This window comes from Rhinolophus ferrumequinum, chromosome 12, assembly GCF_004115265.2.
Source record: "Rhinolophus ferrumequinum isolate MPI-CBG mRhiFer1 chromosome 12, mRhiFer1_v1.p, whole genome shotgun sequence".
In the NCBI taxonomy this organism is placed as follows: Eukaryota; Metazoa; Chordata; class Mammalia; order Chiroptera; family Rhinolophidae; genus Rhinolophus; species Rhinolophus ferrumequinum.
In genome coordinates this window covers 36,043,681-36,065,980 of record NC_046295.1, presented here as the reverse complement: position 1 = coordinate 36,065,980, position 22,300 = coordinate 36,043,681, and the positions used below count along the sequence as shown (strand labels likewise).

General features: G+C 42.4%; 1 protein-coding gene across 6 annotated transcripts in view; it reads right to left on the bottom strand.

Moving 5' to 3' along the window:
• The window catches only part of TJP2 (tight junction protein 2), a 112,824-nt gene that overhangs the window by 57,402 nt on the left and 33,122 nt on the right, over nt 1-22,300 (bottom strand). Inside the window, exon 1 of one of the 6 annotated variants that reach the window (XM_033122870.1) lies at nt 11,403-11,536. The exons of 4 other annotated variants lie outside the window; for them this stretch is intronic. In XM_033122870.1, the coding sequence (XP_032978761.1) occupies nt 11,403-11,462 (60 nt within the window). In that variant the 5' untranslated portion in view covers nt 11,463-11,536. Of the gene's footprint in view, nt 1-5,408; nt 5,513-11,402; nt 11,537-22,300 lie in introns of those variants that run through there. One more of the 6 variants, XM_033122872.1, reaches the window with a different exon arrangement.

Genomic DNA, 22,300 nt, shown 5'->3' with positions numbered 1-22,300 from the left:
TAAGTCCATCCCAATCAAAAAGCGTACGTTGCTTCTCATGAAGATAATGGACTACCCAGGTAGCAGACTACACATACAGAGCCCGCATACCCAAGTCGGAAGAGACGAAAGAGAGACACGTGACTGCATCCCAGTTTCTACGACACTTCACTGCATAAATCATCATCCCAAATATAAAGCCAAAAGATCAAGTCTGGTGTCTGTCTGGAGTGATACGTTACCATTTTTCACAGGACAGGTCATTGCTGGGACAGAATCCAATCAGGTCAACATTTACATTTAATCATCCAATCACACTCAAAGACAACTTAGGACAACAATGCAATTGTTACACGTGGAGCTGACTACTAAGCCCAATGAGCCGTATACCCCATGCCCCGACCCCCACCCCAGTGACATGTGTACTCTCCTTTGCTCCTGTTCTATTAATAGGCCAGAGATAGTCTTTGAGCAAGTGCATGCTGACTGCAAATATTCTGTGGTAACACATAGGAAACACATTGCCAATTTGTCTTCTGGACAAAGTAAATCACAAACATGATACTTAGAAATTTAGCAATGCCCAAGTTAATTTTTCTTTTTAACCCAGTTCTGTTTCCCCACATTTCAGAGAGGAAAGGCCCACAGAGAATTTTATCTTTAAAAAGCGGGTGACTAACCAATTCCCGAATGTGAGGAGGTTTCCGGGACTGGGGAGAGTGACAAGGCAATTTCAGATGCCTTTCTTAATTCCTTAACTTCTGAGTAGCAGTTCAGGTCAGAACTTGACTTATGCTTCAAAACAAAATTTTTAAGGACACTGTCAAATAAAAATAAAGGCCATACTTCACAAAAATACACAAAGCAGCACCACACATCCTTTCTTTAGGCTGTAACACTACTAGCTAAAATATTTCTAGACAGACCAGAAGTATATATACTGCCAAGAAAACCGTATATATGTTTTAAGAAAGGAAAAAACTATTAAAATTGTAATACTGAATATATACTGATAACAGAAGATGAATACGAGTCACGTTTGACTTCTGCAAGAGGTTTGACTTCTACAAGAGGTGCTCAAAGTGGTTACCATCAGCGTCCAGACACTTCCGATTACAGTGAACTACTGCTTGAGCAACGTTGACCAAAGTGTCCACTTGTATACATTTTTTGGCACCCCGTATGTGTATGTATATATATTTAAAACCAACCATTTTTGTCAAAGGAGTGAATTAGGTCAATGTCCTTAGGAAACTCCCCTTCAGCTCTATTTTCTACTCTCCAAACAGTGAAGCCCTTTGTCCATTGTTTTAGCCACTGTAAACTGTTTGGACATCCATTGTTAGCCCTGGTCGACTGGGTAAATCTGGTGAAAAAGAGATAAAAACGGGATTCTGTCGATATAGTTCTAGTACAAATTTAAACAAACTTTACAAAGACCCAGCTCACTCCAGCTGCTAAACCAGCGGCTGAAGTTACTGGTCATGCTTATCTCAGCCCTTAGAATATTTACTTTCCTTATCACTTCAAATTTCTCTGCATGGAGACTTCAGAAATAACACTATGGATACAAGCCTTAAAAAAAAATGTTAATCAATAAATCACTCGGCCAGTCTGTTTCTTGCTAACCACCTCAAGGCAATAACAGTAAGGTCCCTAAAAAGTAAAATTGGTCAGGGTTACAGGGAAAATTAATGAGAGAGAAGATTCACAGACATTCTAAAGAAAAACTCAGTTCTTTCCACATATGACATCATAGGGAGGATTTTGCCGGAATTGATTCAAGATTTTTAAATGTCTCGAGAGCAATACATTATAGCTCATATTTCATAATATAAGCTAGAAATAGGACAGCCACTATTGCCAAATGTGTTGTTAGACTACAACATGCTGTCAGTATGAGATTTGAAGCCCAAAATAGGATAAAAATCTCATCTCTTTCCATTTTGTTTGTCAAAAGATAAAGGACGTTAAAGACCAAGGGAGAAAAAGGGAATATCCTCTTTAGCCCACCTATAAATCAGATTTATATATCACCGTTTACTTTATTAAAAGCTAACAAATCAGATGACTTCAAAAATAAAACACTCATTAAGTGTCATAGTTATACATCAAAGCAGTTCTTAGAATTAAGTCACCTTCCAGTTTCTGCATTAATTTGTCGGCTTGCAGATTACAATTTCTCAAAGCATGTTCATACAGAAAAGTCTCTAGGGGCTGGATGGCTCAGTTGGCTATAGCGCGAGCTCTGAACAACAGGGTTGCCAGTTCGATTCCCACATGAGCCAGTGGGCTGCTCCCTCCACAACTAGATTGAGGACAATGAGCTGCCGCTGAGCTGCCAGAGGGGTGGCCTAATGGCTCAGTTGGTTAGAGTGTGAGCTCTTAACAACAAGGTTGCTGATTCAATTCCCACATAGGATGGTGGGCTGCGCCCCCTGCAACTAAAGATTGAAAACGGCAACTGGACTTGGAGCTGAGCTGCACCCTCCACAACTAGGTTGAAGGACAATGACTTGGAGCTAATGGACCCTGGAGAAACACAATTAAAAAAAAAAAAAATGTCTCTAGAATCACAGAGTAGTAGACAAAGAAACTGAGATCCTTCAGAGAAACAATGCCTTATATGACAGATAAGTTTCCCAGGTAAGTCTCCTTATATGACAGATAAGACCATCCTCTAGCAGGTGGTCACAGAGAAAGGACTGCTTGGACTGCTTCTGGACATGCCTTATAGAAAGCTGTCTCACGACTGCAGGGGCATCATTCTTTCAGTAATGATGATGATACTATAACGGCTGCATTTAGGTTGCCACCCCAGGGAGCATCTACTGCATTTCTCGTTTACTGGCACTCAGCTTCCCTTACTCCCAGAGGTCAGCACCCCACTCCCACCCCTTGCCAACCGGCGTACGTATTTAAGATCTGGAAGGATGAAAGAAAGCAGGTGCCATTTGTTTTCTTTTCCTATAGCAACAGTCTCAGGCAAAAACTGGATTTCCGAGACCTGAGCTTTGCAGCTGTCTCCAAGCTCCCTACCATAGCAGCCGTCGTGGGGCTGCAGAGGCTGAGATGGTCGAAGGGTTTTCTGAAGTTCCTGGCTCTGGGTGGCAGCAGTTTTCTAACTTCCTATCCTCCTGTGGGGCAAATCTGAAAGCTAGTGGTGAGGCCTTGGTGTTTCATCCCTCCAGCTTTTCCATTATTCTGTAGATACTTAATTCTATTAAATCCCTTTCTACTTGAAATAGCTGGAACGTCATCTCTTTTCTTCACTGAACCCTGACTGAGCGAATATAGAATGTTCATTTTATAGCTAAAGCTGAGAAAAGTAAATTACCTGAGGCCACGTAAGTAATTAGCAAGACGAAAGAATTGAGATCCAAGTTCATCTGACTTCAAAGTGATAGAATGAAAGTTAAACGTATCTCCAACCCATGACCCAGCAATTTTAGTCCTAGAATTTACACAGATGTGTGCAGAAGTCCACAACAAGGTATAGGTGATTTTCATAGCAGCTTGATTCATAATAGGAAAAAAGAAAAACTGACAACCCAAATACCCATCAATGAAAGAAGGACTAAACAAACTATGGTCAATTCATATCAATGGAATACTACGCAGCAATGAAAAAGAACTGTCAAATCACCTCACAACACACAGATGAAGCCAACAAAGGTTAACTGAGTGAAAGAAGCCAGACACAAAATCTTGATTTCATTTATATGGATCCTCTCAAAGTCAAGCAAAAGTATCCCACAGTGAAAGGAGTCAAAGAGAGGTTCCTTTGTGGGTGGAATGGTAAGGCTCAGAAAAGTGGCAAGAGACAACCTTCTAGAGTGATGGAAAGTTTTATTTTTTGATCAAGGTGGTAATCACACAAGTGAATGCATTCATGTATAAGTTCACCCAGCTCTGGAACTAGATAGTGGTTGCAGGACATTGTGCATGTATTAAATGCCACTGAATTATAGACTTTAAAATGGTTGATTTTATGCTACATGTATTTTACCACAATAAAAAAATTTACCAAGCCCTCCACTTGAGATTTGTACATTTTACTGTATATAAATTATACTTCAATGAAACGTCATAAAAATAATAATATAGAAAAAGTTTCCTGATGAGTAAGCAGGCTTGGGAGGAGAGACTCCGGATGACCACTGTTTCTATGAGAAATTTTTTCTCGGTTTCGGGCAAATTTTTTTAACCTCAGTTCTGTAAATTGAGTCAACCTTTCCTGCCTCTTCCTGACTGTGCAGTAAAGAAATCTGCAAACTACGCCTTAAGCCATATCAATAGACTCAATATTTCTCCCAGACCTTTGATTAAAATTCAAATTTAGGTTCTGCTAGAAAGAAGTCCACTGATATTCAAAACGAACTCAGAGCCTCTTCATTTCAGTGTGTCACCACTTGCCTGTTTTTAGACTCTAACAATAACACCAGAAGGAAAAGCACAAATGTTTCCAGTTCCATTTCTGGAAAATTTCAATGGGTGTCTAAGATGCCACAAATCTCTCTCCCCTCTTAAAACTCACCCAGACACTAAACAGACCAGCCCAAGGTAGGCAAAGTGCTCTGCCTGAAGTTAGGCTGAAAAAGTGAGATGTGCCTGGAGGGATGCTGAAACTCAGACGACAGCGAGTGATTTTAGAATAGTGAGCAGTGAGGTCTCACAAGAGTAACCAGTAGGCTCGCTCATCTTCAGGGCATTTGTGAAAAAAACATCAGAAAGGGCTCCCAGCTGCCTGCCTGTCTTAACTTCTAGGCTCATGCTATAGTTTACATGCTCCTCGGGAGAGAGGTCCATGGGAACACAAGGGGGTGGTGGTGACTCCCAGAATGCAAGCTTTTACCGGGAAGGACAGAGGGGAAGAGGACGGAGAAACGATTCTCATGAAGCTCAGCAAGACGGTTCTGGTTGCTGGCTTGGGCTACCGAGTAAGGAAGAGAATACAGCACACACCGTGCTGGTACATTATTTAAGCTGCAACTGAATAATAGATCTTTCCATCACCCCATGAGCTAAACAACTATAGCCACTCGGGTTCTCAGTTTGTCTTTGAGGCAAATGCCTTTCAGAGAGAATCCACTGGATCTCAAAAAAAATAAATAAATAAAATAAAAAAGAAAAAAAACACATTTAAGAAGCATGAATGCACTCCAAGATAACAAGAAACCAACAGAAATTATTTAGAATGTTCTCTAGGTTTTACACCCAAACACTCAGAACCCTCAGAAACTTAAACACCACAAAGACTTCAGAGACCATCAACTATAACTGCTCATTTCCCCATTTAAAAAACAAAACAAAACTGAGCTACAATTATACACCTTGGCTAACGTCACCCAGATAATTAGTGGAACAGCTTATACACCGCTACAGAAATGGACTATGTATAACTCTACACATTTCTTTTCCTTACTCACATGCTATCATCCACTGACTAGAAATGTCAGGAATCCACTCGTCGAATTTCTCAAGGCATCTTCAGTTCTTCCTAGTTTACACAGTAAGCCTTTCCCAAATCAAGTCAGCTGGATGACGTGGTAAATACTCTGTGATGTGCTTGGTGCCCTGTCAGTTTCTGATGACTCAGACCAGGGAGGGGCTCCCGGCTGAAGGAAGTGATAAGGGCGCTAATAAATACAGGCATGTGCGCGCTGACCAATCGCAGGCAGGAAGGTGGTTGATTCAGCCTGAATGAAGAAGGGTTAGGGAGGAACTGGACTTCTAAAAATGAACTCACCAGGAAGTTCCTTCTACACAAGTCGTTCTTTTCCAAAACAGAAATGGTTAGTTTTACTAAATTAATTCCCTCAAATAATTTCAGGCTGCTTTGCCAGATATATTTAGGAATAGTCTTTCCAGGTTTGGGAATGGCCCTTTCCCCCTTCTCCCCATCATCAAGCTCCATCCACCTGGGGTACATGCTGCTATATAAGGCACCCCACAACCTAGAATTGAGAAGATGGCCTTTCAGACGGTGATAATCAATGACTCGCAATGAATGGAAACACACAGCTACATTCGGAACCTTATTTCTTCCTCTGAAGAACAAAAGTCCTAGAAGCTGTGTGTCCTAGAAGAGTTCATTAATTCCTACTGATGACTAGAAAGCACTATGTCCTTTGTTCACCTTCAACTCAAATGACAACATCCAGGATGAATATCTGCAGTGTTCTCACATCTCTATCAAAGCTTTCTTTAATACAACAACAAAGCTATAACTGGCTTTTAATCATGATCTATTAACCACAGCCTAATAACTGTTACCTACCAACATCTATCCCAGTAATTCTGTCCCACAATGTATTATATACTATATTCCCTCCAAACGCCTGACTTGTGACCATATTATCATTAACTATAAACACATAACTACAGTATGTATTTAGTCCCATGCTTATACAGGGTATCTAACAGATGAGGGATGCTATAATTAATGTTTCGAAAGATGATGCCATTTTTTCTTGTGAACATAATGTTTATATTTCATATGGCTGATTAAAGTCCATAATAGAAATAATTACCATATTCATTCATTGTAAACCCATGTTTACATATGTATATAGGTAAAATTCAGTAAACATTTGTATTCAAGGATGTGACATGAAATCTTTGCCACGATTCACGGTATGATTTGAAATTTTTTAAGATCGCCAGCTTCCTAAAACACAAATATTTTATACATGAAGGATCTACCAAGAATATGTTTTCTCCACCACTATCATTCCTGCCACAGTCTCAACACCTCCCCCGACACGTACACACACACACAATGTTGGGAGATAAGAAACACAGAAACTATAATGCATGAATATTCTAATCAGGCTAAATATTAGTCTGAAAGATAAAATAAACATTATTATAAAAATGTATCTTCCTATACTCTGCAACTTACAATGGTGTGTAAGTGATGAAGGAAAGTTATACTACTATATTTTTAAGGTTAAAGACCTTATTTAACTAACCATCTGGCAGAGGCACTAAACAAATGTCTATGCTGATTTAAAATGACTGAAGCACAAGTTACTAATTGAAAGCTTACTTAGGATTTCTCATAAATGGTGTGGGAATGTGCGCACACATACACACAATTAGGGATTTTGGTGACTGAAACAAAGTATTATCTATTCTGGTTTTTATTTACCTATGTGAACTTCAATCACTCAATTTTCTAGGTCAACGCAGGGTTACTTTGTTTCTACCTCAAGACTTTCAATTCCTCTGACAATCCTTGTTAAACCCTATTTTACATACCAATGTAAGCTACATTTTTAAAAAGTTAAATACATTTACATTCTTAAGCACCGATGCTGAAGACGAGCAAGATGCACTTGATAACAGAGCCATGTTCCTCAGGTCCTCTGTATCCTACAAATGTCATACCAACAAACCTTAAAAACTGCAGAATGGCTTGTGAGAAGCAGAGAAAGGAATGAGAATTAGACAAAACAACAGCTTCGCAAAGTCTGCAATAACAGATAAGGAGCTCAGGGGAAAAGAGCAAGATGCACATATTAAGACAAAGTCTGTCAAATTCCACCTTCCTGGCTTTTCTGGGCCACTCTGTGCCCGACTTTCCTGAAGGTATAGAGCTGGGTCGAGGCATACCCAGCTCTCCATAACTAAACGTCACACGCATGTTTGAGGCAGTATTTCCCAAGTCTCAGATTTCAACGGTTATCTTCACAACTTTTGACTTATACCAATCACCCTGGTAATTTACTATTTTTCTTATATTGAACTCATTGTTTTACTTAATACTTATTTTTAATTCATTCTAAGCAATCTATCGATGAAATAAATGAGTTTGGTGGCTGGCTTTATGTTTATTATTATTATTATTCCTAAAGTACAATATTTGTGCACAGCAATTGAAAAACAGGATATGCCCTTTCCTGTGCCACCTGTACGTCTGTCTGTATGGAACACTCTGGGAAACAGTGTTTGGGGGACAGCAAAAGAGGCAGAGAAAATGCTTAATCAACCTCTTAGGTATTTTTTCACTGACAGTCCTCAGTCTGTCTTCTGAGCTCACAGGTTATCCAGGCCCATGAAGCTTTGGGTGCAATGGCTGGCTGGATGATGGAGGCACTAGTTCTTTAAAAACCCAAATGAAACTGTCATCTCTATGGCAAGGCCCACGTAGGCCTCCTGGCGCTGTAACAGTCAGTCACCAAGTTATAATCTAAGGAGTGCATTTCCTAATCAAGTTAAGAAAGTGGGAGCAGGTACTTTCCAACTCAGAATGTCCCTTCTCCTGCAATAATGTAGGTGGCGTACAAGCTTCATCAACAGCTTTCCTAGGTAACCTTCAAAACTGGAACTAGCGCTTCCTGCCAGTACCAGTTGTTGGGACTGAGCACCTGATATCGATTTCCATTGCTGTTACATGGTCTTTTAAAAAATGTTTAATGGGGCGACCATCTCACACCATCATACATTTGCTGGGTATATACCGGTCGGCGTCTACCAACAAGAGGCATCATACAAATTCTTGTGGGGGTGAAGTAGGCCCCAAATAGTTTTAGGGAAGATTTCTTTTTCAACCTTAAAAAAAGTTCACGTAAATATTGACGTTTTTAAACCAACTATATACATGTGAAATCTGACGTCTGAGTTTTGGGGCGTTTCTTGTTTCCTTTTGTTTTCTGACTCTTGACCCTTGGATAGGATCAAGAAACTCACTCAGTAAAACACCTGAGATAATCATTCTGCCCCACCCACCCAATTGCCCAGGGAAACTGCCTGCCTCTCAACACCAGGGCTGACTGGCCCAAAGCCATTCTCACCAGCAATTTCTGGCCTCCTGATGACTGCTTCGAGTCTCATTCATCAATGAGGCATTTTAGAGGGAGTCAGCTCTCAACCTAGATAAACTGATCTGTAGTCATACCTCCTTCCCTGGGATTTGTCTTAGGCATCAGGCAGAAAAAATCCCTGATGGCTCATATTCTTGGTAGAAAGTATGTTGAAAGTTTCAGCAGTGATTACTAACTCTTTCTACTTCTTCACCCCACCCCAGGCACTCCCACAGCTCATGCCACTCCTGGACCAAATCTGCATGACTTTTTAAACTACAGTACACAGGACTAAAGTGGCCCCACCTAGTTTCCAGAACTTATCTGTCTCCTAAAAAGAAAACCTGCAGGGGAGAAAACCTTGCAGACTCAAAAGTCACTGAAGGAATTTTATCATCTCCCTTGCATTCCCAAGCACTTCTGCGGACGATAATGGGTGGCCAGAGACCTTTTGTCAAATGTATAAAAAAACTAGATCAAAAGTTAAACAAATGCAGGCAGAAGTCCTCGCAAATGGAATTCCCTGGAAAGGGGGAGGAGGGGTAATGTAAAAATTCATTGGTGTGAAGCATATGAGGGCTTCAAAAGCAGTAACATTCCCTGTGCAGGGGGTGGCGTGGAGTGTTTGCTAAGCAACTTGTTCGCTTCTTTGTAGGAAAAGTCGAGTCATTAATACCTTAGGGATTTCTAAGACTTTTTTTTTTTCTTTTCTCAAAGTTCTCTTACTGGCATTCAAGGTCTTTAAAGAGAATGTGAGCAACTTTCTCTTTCCCTCAGCTCCTGCCTTTGACACCTACCTGGCACCTCCTACCTATACTTGTAGGTCCCACCTCCCTTATCGACCCAGGACCCAGCACTTACATAGTTACTAGCTACTGCTTACTTAGCACCCACTACATGCCAGGCACCCTACGTCATTCAGTCGTCACTCGACCCTATGAGGGAGGGGCGTTATTAGTCCCATTTTCTGTACTGGCTTACATTGTGAGGTATCTGATCAAATGCCACGCGTTTCTTCCCAGCAAAAATCCTAGAGTGCAGTACAGGACGGTTGCACTGCACAGCCCCTCTCTCAGCCAGGTATCCCAACAGAGAGTCTGCAGAGTCTAAAACACATTTGCAGAACTTTCAGGTCTAACAGACTCTTGAAGGCAGAAACTTAGTCTTGCTCAGCCGGTACCACCTCAAAATGACAGCTACAGTAGGTGCCCATTACGTTATTAGCTGCCCAGTCCTGAAAAAGTTGCAGGCAGTATTTCAGGGTGAAAAAAATTCCCCTTCATCGATCTCTGGCAGCTACTCTGAAAAAATTCAAGAAACACCTCAGAAGCCGCTGTTGCCTTAATCAGGCATCCCATTCTTTCATCTCCCAGAGAAGGAAAGCTGCAGCGTCCTGTCCATATTTCTAGTTGGAACTCATCAGTGTTAATTATTTTCAAGTTTCCCCAACAAGACTATGTAGCAGAGGCCCCTCTTATTGTATTCCCCACAGTGAAGTGAAGTTGTTCATGAAAATGTACTGAATAATTGAATTTCATTCTCTTAGGCAGGATATTAAATGGCACTTTGCTATAAATGCAATCACTCCTACAAACACGTCACTTAAAACACCTTCCCAGGTGTGCAGTAGATGTTACCCTGGGAGAGACGTGTCCTCACAAAGAGGGTCCTGTTCTCCCAAAGTGGTGGTCAGTGCCCCCAGCACAGACCACCTAAAGCCTGAAGAAGAGGGCCTCTTTCTCTGCTGGGATTCCCCCGAGAGGAGGGAGGCACTGTGTGATCTGGGGGCAGTCTTTATGATGGGAAGAGTCTCCGCTGGGAACTGGGGCGAAACCACAGACATTACTCAGGGAGACAGCTGCCAGGGAAGCAGCACTGCCTAAGAACTGAAGCTAAAATAGAGGTGGGAGGCTGTATTCCATTACTAAGCCCTGGAGTATTCACTCTCAAGTTCGTCCACACTTCAAGAATGTTAAAACCCTGTAGTCAAAACCCTGATTATTTATAACTTCAACTACTGTGTAAAAGCCGAAACTCGACAAACGAAGACATAAAAAGAAAAGGAACTGGTGACAGGTAAGATAATACCAGAGTAGAAAGCATTCATCACTCCCTTTTTGTGGTTTCTTACAAAACTCCATCTCCGCTCCCCACTGACAATAACTTTTACTTATATTGCAGAAGTAGGTGATTAAAAGGGAAAATGACGATCCTGGCTTCCAAAGAGATGTCAGTTTGTCTCAAGCACACATGACTGTAACTTTGCATCAAGTACAGAGTGTAGTTTGAAACAGAAAAAGAAAACACAAAGGCATACTTGCAGCAGGCGATACAGCAGACTCAACGAGATGCCCCCAAGGTAGCAGAGATACAGGGTAGAGTTCAAGATAGTTTCCCCTACTGGAGTCCTAATCTGAAACCCAAGTGACTTCAGAGAACAGAGAAAGAATCTAGGAGCCCTGGAGACCAGGAGCCTACCCCCTTCCCATGAGCCCCTCATCCCGGTGGGAGAATCCCAGCTACCTAGAGTAAGTACATCAGGGAAGCCCACCACGCACTCCCACGCGCACTCCTGGCGACCCTCTCCCAACCAAATGGACACAAGAGGGCACTTACATGGAGCCACGCTGACAGCTCCCGCCGGGGTGGAAATCCGCGATCTCCTCGCACCAGCATCTTGGGCGCGAGTCCCGCGTGGGCCCCGCTCCTCCTCCTTCTCTGCGCAGTGGATCAGTCCCGGGACCTGCTGCCTGGGTGCCAGCCCGAGGGGACCCACCCCTTTGTCCCTCCTCCCGAGGAGGCGGCGTAGGTCCGCCCTCCTCCCCAGCGCAACGCCTCTGCCCGCCGCAGGGCCCGGGAAACTCTCAAATAGGCCGCTACCACCCCCGCGGGGCCCCGGGGGAGGCCTCATCGGCGCCCAGCCCGGGAGGAGGCGTCCCGCGCGACTCCCGGCTCGGGGAGGGAGAAGGAGGCTGCGGCTAAGAGATCCTGTGGCCCAAGCGTCCCGCCGCCCCCACGGTTGCACCACTACCCTCCCCCGGCGTGTCCGATGGTTCACTCCGCGGCGCGCACTGGGGACAGCAGGTCCCGCTCCAAACGCGCGCGCCCTGGGAAGCGCTGCAAGTTGAGTGATCTTGGGGGCTGGCCTGCTTGTCTGCGGATTCTTGCTTTGAAGTCGCGTGCGCATCCTGGACGAACACTTTTTGGAGAGGTTTGCAGAGCCTCTTCCTTTCTCTTCTGAAGGGAGGAACCGGGAAAACCCCAAAGTTTTCCGTTCTGCCTAGAGGCCTGCCCGACCAGCCAACATACACGGCATTCATTGTGCCCCAGATTTCTCAGCTCAGGCACGGATTACCCAATTCCGAGGGTATGTTAGTGTTAAATAATGAAACACGACTTTTGAGGGAATATACTCCAGGTTATCTCTTTGACACATTTCCAACAACTCCAATAAAGAGACTGAAACTCCTCTCCCATCATTCAGCTTCTAAAAGGCTACCAGGCGGTCACAAATGCTTAGCCGGCAGGATCTAACGCAACTCAGTACCTTTATTCATTTTAGAGTTTTCTATGCACAAAGAACTGTGCAAGATAAATAAAAGCTTCCTTATTTTAAGGGCAATGTAAATTATTTGGAGAATCAAAACCGGTACACCGATTAAAAATATGACTTTGGGTGTGAAGTCTAAGGAAAGCACGTCGTGAGAGAAAAAGATGCGGCCCACACGGCTCTGTCCTTAAATTGAAAAGCAAAATTCCAGCGAGGCTCACTGGTAGAAGGTAAAAGGTCCGATTGCTGACAAGATACAGATGTTAGGCTCTCTCCCTGAAAAGTTGCTTCACTTCCTGCCTAACCAAAACAAATTTGGCAGTGCATGTGGAAAAACAAGTCCAGCAGATGCCTCTCCACAGTGTTAGGCTTCTCGCCTCTCTTGGAGTAGCCACATAAGTGCATGCCTCTGAATGAAAAGCACTGTGAGTAACATTTCTCAGTTTCCTTCAGGTCTCCAGACTTAGGCGTTTTGGTTGTATTCCTTGATGTAAGTAAGGTGTTACTCTCCTGATCTAAGCACCACTTAAAAAATGTTTCTCAAATGAGGTGGTGCTGACTAATAATAACAATGACAGCATTTGCGAACTGGTCACACCTTCGTGATGAGCTTACACCACTAGCATTTAAAAAGGAAGAAAGGAATCCAGAAGGTAGCAATTACATATGCCCAATTATTCCTTTTTTCTCTCTAGCGTTGCGCTGTCCAATATGATAACCACTGGCCACATGTAGGTACTTAACATATTCAAATTTACATTAACTAAAATTAAAGGAAATGAAGTTTCTTAGTCACACTAGTCACATTTCCAATATTGAGTCAGCGGTCACGTGTGGCTAATGACTACCATATTGGACAAAGTAGATACAGAATATTTCTATCATCACAAAAAATCCTAATGGACTACAGCACTGCAAATGATGAAATATTCGTACCGTACAAAGACCAACATTCCAGCATAATAAATAGTTCTGACTTAGCTGGTTGTGGGGAAATGATTCACTTGACAGAGAGTAGTATTGCTGGTGGCAGTATAAATCAATACAACTCTTTGGAGAAAAAATTTATCGTACATATTTTTCACATGTGGATTTGCACATTTGAACCCCACTCCTAGAATGTGTTTCTCCAAAGATCTTCTATCCAACAAATAATTACTGAACAGAACGCCTATCAAGCCAGAACCTCCTCATAAAAAGACTTATGCTCTCACGTCATGGAGCTCAGTCTATTGCAGTAGACAATCAGAAAACAGTAAGAACTCATGTTTTAAAAAGCAGGAAAGGAAGGAACTATTTAAGTGCTGAGATTCCTGGCAGGCTCAGCGTGGTCTGTGGGCTTTCAGGAGAGGTTCCTCACCCATATGAGGGGGAAGGGAATTAGAGACAGCTTTCCAGAGATGCCTTGTGCACTCTAAAGGATGGGTAAGAATGAGTGTGTGAGACAAAGAGGGGGGAAAGCTTTCCAGGTGAAGAGAATAAATAACAAGTGGAGAAACAAGAAATGAAGAGACTGTGGACTTGCTCTTGAGGTGCCAAGAAGTGAGGTTGCCCAAGCAAGCATGGGCTGTGTTCTACTGTGAACACAGAAGTGGGATTAGACCAGCATTTTATTATATGTAAACATCACTGTCAGTTTCTTGGAAGACGGAGGGGTCAGATGGGAATGTGGGGATGGGTGTCAGTAAGAATGACAAGACCAGCAAAAAATCAAAATAAAAATAAATAAAAATGCATTTTTGTGGGAATGCAGGTGACAGATGTCATGGCTATGCAGTAAAGCAGTGTTAAAAGGGAACCAATTCAATAGAAATTAAGGAAGTATAATCAGCAGACAGGATGACTGTCTGATTAGATATGAGGTAAGGAAGAGGGAAGTGAGTGTAAAATGACTCTCAGGTTTCTGGTTTAACTAACCTGTTTCCCCAAAAAGAAGACCTCGCCGGACAATCAGCTCTAACGCGTCTTTGGGAGCAAAAATTAATCTAAGACCCGGTCTTATTTTACTATACTATATAAGACCGGGTCTTAGATTAATTTTTGCTCCCAAAGACGCGTTAGAGCTGATTGTCCGGCGAGGTCTTCTTTTCGGAGAAACACGGTAAGTAGATGGCAATGCCGTTTAGTAAAACAGAACAAGTAGTGGAAGCGCATCTCGGGAGGGGCTTGAGGAAGGAGGGTGAATTTAATTAAGGACTGACTAAGTTTTGAGGGTTACAGTTCCTCAAGGTGGAGGTGTCCAAGTGTCCACGATTTGCTAGGCATTGATGAATACGTGGGTAGTGAGATTTGGGATAGAGGAAGAGATTTGGGAATCGCCATGCATCAAGAAAACTGAAGTCATTGAAGGGAATGAGACCACAGGCATACGGTAGAGATCGTGCAGGTTCAGTTCCAGACCACATTAAAGCGAGTATCGCAATCAAGTGAGTTGTAATCTTTTTGTTGGGGGAGGGTCTTGCCTTCGATTTGTAAAAAAACACAACATCTATGAAGTGCAATAAAGCAAAGTGCAAGTCAAACTAGGTATGCCTATATTCAGACATGCTGTAGACTAAAGCAGGTGAGAGGAGTAAGGATAGGACCCATTCCTGGGAATGTCCATATTTAGGGGGCAAGTTCAAGTCCCCAGAACAGACACCAAAGAGGAACTGCCAGGAAGGGAAGAAAAAAGCCCTCTGGTGGGGGCAGAGTGTCCAAAAAGTCAAGGGAATAATGAATTTCAAGGAGGGGAGAACAGCAAACAACACGCAACACTGTGGTCAGTTAACAACAGAAGATGTTAACCAAGAAGAGGACCTTTGCTCACCTTGGCCAGAGCTGTTTCAATCGAGTGGACTAGAAGTTAGATGACAGCAGGGGCCTGGGAGGTGAGGTAGCACTTCATTGCAGGTCTATTTATAATAACGTAAGATGAAAACCATCAAAGCTACTCCTTTACAGCAATCAACTGAACTGGTATAGCAAGTCAGCATTTAAAATTATAATACGGAAGTCTCTATGGCCACACGGAGAATAATGATACAATGAAAACTATATAAAACAATTGGGAAGTATGTGGAAACATGACTCAATGAAAGGATAGGATTGTGTGCATTTTTTTCTTTTTAAATTGTAGTTATTATTCGTCCAATGGATAGTTTTTCAACACTTTTTTCAGCATGTATGACAATGTATAAAGTTTCTGAAACAACTTGGTCAAAGGATCTCAAATAAATGTGACAAACCAAACACTTTTAAACATCCTTGTATCTCCTGAAGAACATGAGGATTTGGGGAGACACACACACACACACACACACACACACATATTTGTGTATATACACATATGTGTATATTAATAATATGATGACAACGTGTCAAATGAGAGCAAAGGAATCTGAGGTTGAAAAGTTTACAGGTTCACTGAACCATTTAGTTGGCCTGTACACTGAACGGCAGACTGGAATCATAAAGACACTCTCTCCTTCAACAAACATTTCTTGAGCGCCTACCAGGTAACCTGAGGTAGGCACAGAGAAGAGAAAGGCAATATGAAATGGGGGGCGTGCTCACAGTTTAATAAAGACAAAGACACGTAAACAAATAATAAGAAGGTACGAGAACTGCTCAAGTACAGGTATGACTGCAGTGCTGAGGCAGCAGCTAAGACTCTGCCCAAGGGAGGGGCCCTTTTCAAGATAAAAGGCCTGGCATTCCCTCATCTTCCCAGTGGCCGCCTCTTCTCTCCTGGCCTCTCTCACCCTTCTCAGCCCAAACAACCATATCAATAACCATGCATATTCATTCACTTTCAGGATTCTTTCCTCCACTAGCAGCCACCCCACAGCTCCTACAAAATAACATCCAGGAGAGACGCATCGCAAGTTCTGCTCTGCCCCTCATGCCTTCCCTTTTAATTATTTAGAATTATTCTTACTCGCGTTCGAAGTTTATACTCTACGTGCATGCATTTGGGAAAGACCACGTGAGCACACAGCAAGAAGGTCGCTGTCCACCGTAGGAGCCAGGAAGAGGGCCCTTCCTGAGAACCCACCTTGATCTTGGACTTCTCAGCCTCCAGAACGGTGGGGAAAAAAATGTCTGTTGTTTCAGCCACCCAGTCTGTGGAAAGACTGCCTCCAGATCCTATATATGCGTTGACCTTGCTGCCTTCTCCAACCTCAACACATCCTGCACGCTCCCAAGCTCACTTCCTGGAGCCTCCCTGGCCTTTCTTTGTGGCTGTTGGTTTTGAGACCCTGCCAAGCTCATTCCTGCCCCAGAGCCTTTGTTCCAGCTTCTCTGCCTGGACCACAGAGCCAGCTCCTGCTTAGATTTCTCTTTCCATCTAACGTAGGCAGCGTCACCTAAGGTGGCTACCGGGACACGATGTTCTCAGGAGAGAGCCAAGTTTAAGTTAAAGCGAGCAGGTGGGGTCCAGCTGAGTGTTTCACTAGTTGTGAAACAAGCATTTGAGAGCACAGCTTAGGGTAAGGGAAGCCTAGAGAGGAGCTAGAGCTGAAAGGGAGAAGAGCTCAGACAAACCAAGGAGCCTATTATCCACCTCTCTATCTCTCTCTCTCTCTCTGGCTCTTTTTAAGTTTATTATTACGATTGGTAATACATTGGCATGGCTGTTGTTATCACCACAATGAAAAGATGTTAGAGCACGTGCAAAAGTTATGAAAACTTTTGTAGTCAGACTCACAGGGAAAGTTCTCAGTTCTCAACGAATAGTGCATTCCGTTCCCTCTCCTTTCCCTACTACCGAAGGCACGAATCCCAAACCCTGCACTCGCCTCCTGGTGTTTCTGGGCATGACGGGTTTAGCTGGCTACAAAGTTAACGAAAGAATTAGCTGTGCAATTCAGAGTCGCCTGTGCGCTGGATGGATTACAAGTCTAAGGAGACCTGGACAGGTGTTGGGGAGCGTTCTGATTGGAAGGAAATGGCTGTAGCTCTGGGATGACTTCGTGATGCCAGGTTACCCCTGGGCAGGCTCCTAGGGGACTGACGGGGCTGGTCTGGGAGTGCTCAGGCCGGCAGGCAGAGGCCAAGGTCAGCCTGGTCAACCAGAGCTAAGGCAGAGCGTACTCCAACTCCAAGCTGGGAGATCCTAGTAGCCTCTTTTGGAGCACAGTCTGATCTAGACAGATCCTGCTAGGGAGAGAGCCGTGCACCGTGGAGGAATCTCTCCCTCCTGGCACGGTGCCCTGAGTCCTCAAATGCACTGTGCTCTGCATTTCGACTGCTTTTATTATTTTACTACTGTTTACATTGCAGGCTATATGAAATCCAACTCTTTCAGAGTCAGAGCCACTTCTTCACCCTCCATTAAGAAAAAAAACAACAAACCAGGAACAGGGAAAGACAAGGATCAATGAAACAAACACTGTGTGCCAAACGTTTTCAAACACTATTTTAGCTCAGTTAATGTAAATCCTCACAGTACCCCTGCCCTCCCTTTAGAGATGAAATAACTGTGCTGCAGAGAGGAAAAGCAGCTTGACCAAGGTCAATCCCAGGGTACATGGTGGGTGGAAATACAAACCCACATCTGTTGGATTCAAAGCCCCTTCCGTCCCTGCTCTCCAGCGCCTCCCTGTGTTCTCTGCCTCTGCTGCACTGAGATAATTGCTCGGAGTGAGGGCGGGGAAGAGGTGCGTTTTTTGTTACAGTTTCCCTTTTGGCTCCTTTTAACAGAACACAAGAGGGGTTTTGCTGACACAGCAATTGAACGAACAATGTTGGGGCATCATCGTTTGTCAAACTCTTCCCATGCAATATTAAAAAGGTAAATGCCACAAATGCCATTTGACTCCAGCCGATGAGCTAGTAAATTCGAATCCTTGATTCCAATGTGATTCTGATGTCTAACTGGATTTCAGAGCTCCCTCTGCCAAAACAAGTACATTTAAAAAACAAAAAACAAAAAACCCCACACATTAATAACATTTTCACTAAGTGAAAAGGCCCTCAATCTCACAGGTAAGGAGGGAATCTAAGGTGAGAGAGACCCAGGGGACTGTCTGCATGAGGTACACAAGTCCTCCAGGGAAACTAGAGGGACCTTTGGCAACACCTGAATTGCTTTAAAAAAAGAAAAAAAAATTATCATCAGAATCCTTTAGCCCTAAGAATTCAGTATCCCTGATGGACACGGATAAAAGTTGTTGAAGAGTCTCCTACATTTTCAAAGAATTCTCAGACCTGAAAGGGGCCTTAGAAAAAACCTGCCAAACAGATAGTTTCCCAGGGCAGCCATGCAAATTAGCACAGGCCTCTTAAAACAAAGGAAGCTGGGTCTGGACAAAGCACTTTCAGGAGGCATTCAATAAAAATGGAAAATGTGGCTTGTAACATTTCTGGTTCTATAGGAAAGCGGCCTAAATTCTGCTTATGACAAGAACCACCTGACGCATCCAAGACCTGTCCCCTGAGATTCTGATTCAGTAGGTCTGAAAGGGGAATTGATATTTTTAGCGTGCACCCCCAGGTGAGTCCCATCATGAAGGAGGTTTGGGACAGTGTTAAGATTCTCTGACACCAGACAGGAAGATGACCATTCTGAAGGCAGGTAACACATTTTGAAGGTTTGAAAATAACTCTATTTGCAAAATGTTGTCTTTGGTTTATAAAAGAAAAGGTCTAATCCTACAATCTTTTTAAATGTTTATTTACATATACATTTGTGTACATACATAATTTGGATTTCAATTATATTTATGTATAAATGATACTTGTTTATTTCCCAAACCATACAGTAGATCATAAAAAAGTAGCCAAAGGCAATTAAAACGTCACCATCCAGGACAAAGTACTTGTTAGTAAGTGGAGGAGCATCCTTCCAGGTACCTCTCTTCACAGGTAAGCACGTAGGTATGTCGTATACACCTGCATTATACACCTGGGCTATACTAGACATGCACTTTTGTTACCTGTTATTCTACATAAGAACATCACTAGACTATTTTTTCATGACAATACATATAGAGCTATTTCATAATTTTTCTAGCTGCATAATATTACATTTGGATGAATATAGTACTATAATCTGCTAAATAGATTATTTTATGTAAAGTTCTTTTTAAAATGGGTGTAGAGGGGCTGGCCCAGTGGCTCAGATGGTTGGAGCTCCATGCTCCTAACTCCGAAGGCTGCCGGTTGGATTCCTACATGGGCCAGTAGGCTCTCAATCACAAGGTTGCCGATTCAACTCCTCAAGTCCCACAAGGGATGGTGGGCAGCGCCCCCTACAACTAACAATGGCAACTGGACCTGGAGCTGAGCTGTGCCCTCAACTAACAACTAAGTTGTCCTCCAGGGAACAACTAAGACTGAAAGGACAACAACTTGACTTGGAAAAAGTCCTGGAAGTACACACTGTTCCCCAATAAAATCCTATTCCCCTTACCCAAGAAAATCTTTAAAAATAAATAAAATAAAATGGGTGTAGAGCACAAGGAAAAAAATGAAATGGATGAAACCTCTATGATGTACTTCACAGTGATAATGAGGAAGCAAGTAGCTTATAAAACTCAGGTAGAATTCATAAGATGTGTGTAGTGTAGACAGTAAGTAACCTATAGGATGTGTTAAAGATAAAGAGAATAAATGGAGAATTTGTGTGTTAACTACAGATGAAACACATGAGAGTGGTACTTATAAATAGAAGGGGATGGAAGGACAAATTAAATCTTAACTAGTAATCAAATTTAATAAAATATTAATACATTTAATAAATATCTCATTTATAATTATATTTTAGGTATCATATATAATGTTATTATATAACTTATAATTTATAGTGTTGATAATAAATAGTTCCTATTTAATAAAATATTAATAATATATAATAAAGCCCAGCTCATGTTATGTCCAGATTGACAGCTATGTCACCCCTAAATGCATCACCTATTGATGACACCCATTATATTCAATTCTGGACCCACATATACTCTGCGTCGAAATGCAGACAAAACAGAGATCGCTGGTGAGCTACAGGTGTTGGCCAAGCACACTTGCCCTCCAGTCCTCCGACAGAGCAAACATGTGTTGGCTTCAGATACCTGATGATACCCCTTGTTGAACCTCAACTCTGGTCTTTGTGACCACGCCATCACTGGGGAAAGCTGACACTGCAGAGAAGGACACGTGAACATTGCAAGGACACGGTTCCAGAAGTGCAGACCTTTTACCCTATGTGCATCCCAACCTAATTATGTTAACGTGTTCTAATCTTTATCCCCTTGCTTCTCCCTGAGTGTTTTCAAATTGAATTAATCGAATCAATGGTGTGAATGGAAAACTTGATTTTAGTCTCTGAGCCTTCGTGTCCCTTGATCTCTGGGAGAGCTTGCCTGCCAACATCCTTGGAGGCTAAAACTACATCAAGCTGGTTTCCACCACGCCTAGAGTAATGAAGAGAAGCAAGCAGGGTGGGGAGCCACGAGGTTTACAGAAGGTACCTCAGATTCTTTGCTCATCTGGGAGGTGAGAGTGAGAATCACACAAGAGTGAAATCTTTCATTCAATTTCCGGCAATGGATGGGGACTTTCAGCTTTTCCTGCCTCCAAAGTTACCTGTTTTTTAACAAGTCGATCAAGATTTAGTTCCAAGAGATGCAGAGCTCTCTGAGACTTACATTCTGCCCAGTAAATCACATAAACTAAGTGTTTTTCTATTATTTTTTCAGAAGCAATCCTGACTATTATTCCCAATGACCGTATTTTTTACCTATCTTTTCTCTCCTTGACCTAGCTCTGCCTCTGCTAGAACCATCCTCCAGTGCCTAAGTATTTTGATTCTTGTTCAAATCTTGAGAAAGTCAAGATTTCTTACCGTAAATATTTTCTTACCATGTATATAGTCTGCTGAGCTAAGCCATTAGAAGAGACAAATTTACCTCTAACATACTATGAAGCCTCTTTCAAAGTGGGTTCACAAAGTTATTTTAGCAACCGAATTTAAGAGCTGAAGCAAAAATAATCATACATATATAATTATGTTGATTTCTTGAATATCAATAATTATATCACAAGTATCAATAACAAATACGAATAATTATAACCAAATAATTGTTTTCAAACATCAATAAGTTTTTCAAGTAGCAATATAATTATGATTAGGTGGGAAAAATCTTGTCCACAGTGTTTTGTCTAACCAAACAGATTACAACCATACAGTACAACCAGATTACCTTTAAACAAATAAAAAATTGGGCTGAACTGAAAACCTCTGTCACCAATCACTCAACTGATGCAAATTTGATAAAGTACCAAAATCAGGGCTCCCATGATGGCACCCCTCCCAACCAGAAGCTGGTTGCAAATTCTTTACCTCAATTTTATCAATTTAAATGGGAATCTGATAAAATGGTAAGCTGCCTCCAGGCTCCCCCACACAACCACAGACCACGGGCACAGTACACGCAGCCACACCGCACTGCATGTGGCGGCTGACTGCAAAGTAGACGTAACTCCCAACCAGGGAAGAGCTGGACACCATGAAAATTTTCTAAGGCAGTGCAGTGCCTAGCCCACAGGATACCTGAAACCAGTTCACCAGACCCCGAAGTGGCTGGAATAGGTGGAGGAAAAAGTGTTGGAGAGAAGGGCAGGGCAGGGTAAGGAAAATAAGCACGGAGAATCCTTTTAAGAAATGTGGCTCTGCAAAATAAGAACAAGAGGACTCTAGGTTTGCAATCCCCAGGTCATCTTTTAATTCGTAGGCTCTGGATTCTCTTAAACGTGTAGGAGTATAATTACATTTATGTTTCAGAAGCTAGCTTTTGAGTATTACTGATCTGTGTACTATACTGAAAAATGTCCAGACATCTCAGATTTCCAGAGATAGGCCAGGTGGCCAAAAATTTGTCTTGTTGATTTCAGGAGTAAACCATGCACTCGAATTTTTGTTTGGAAAACATGTGAGACTATAACTAAAACATTTGAAATGAAGAATAAACTCGTCTTATTTTTT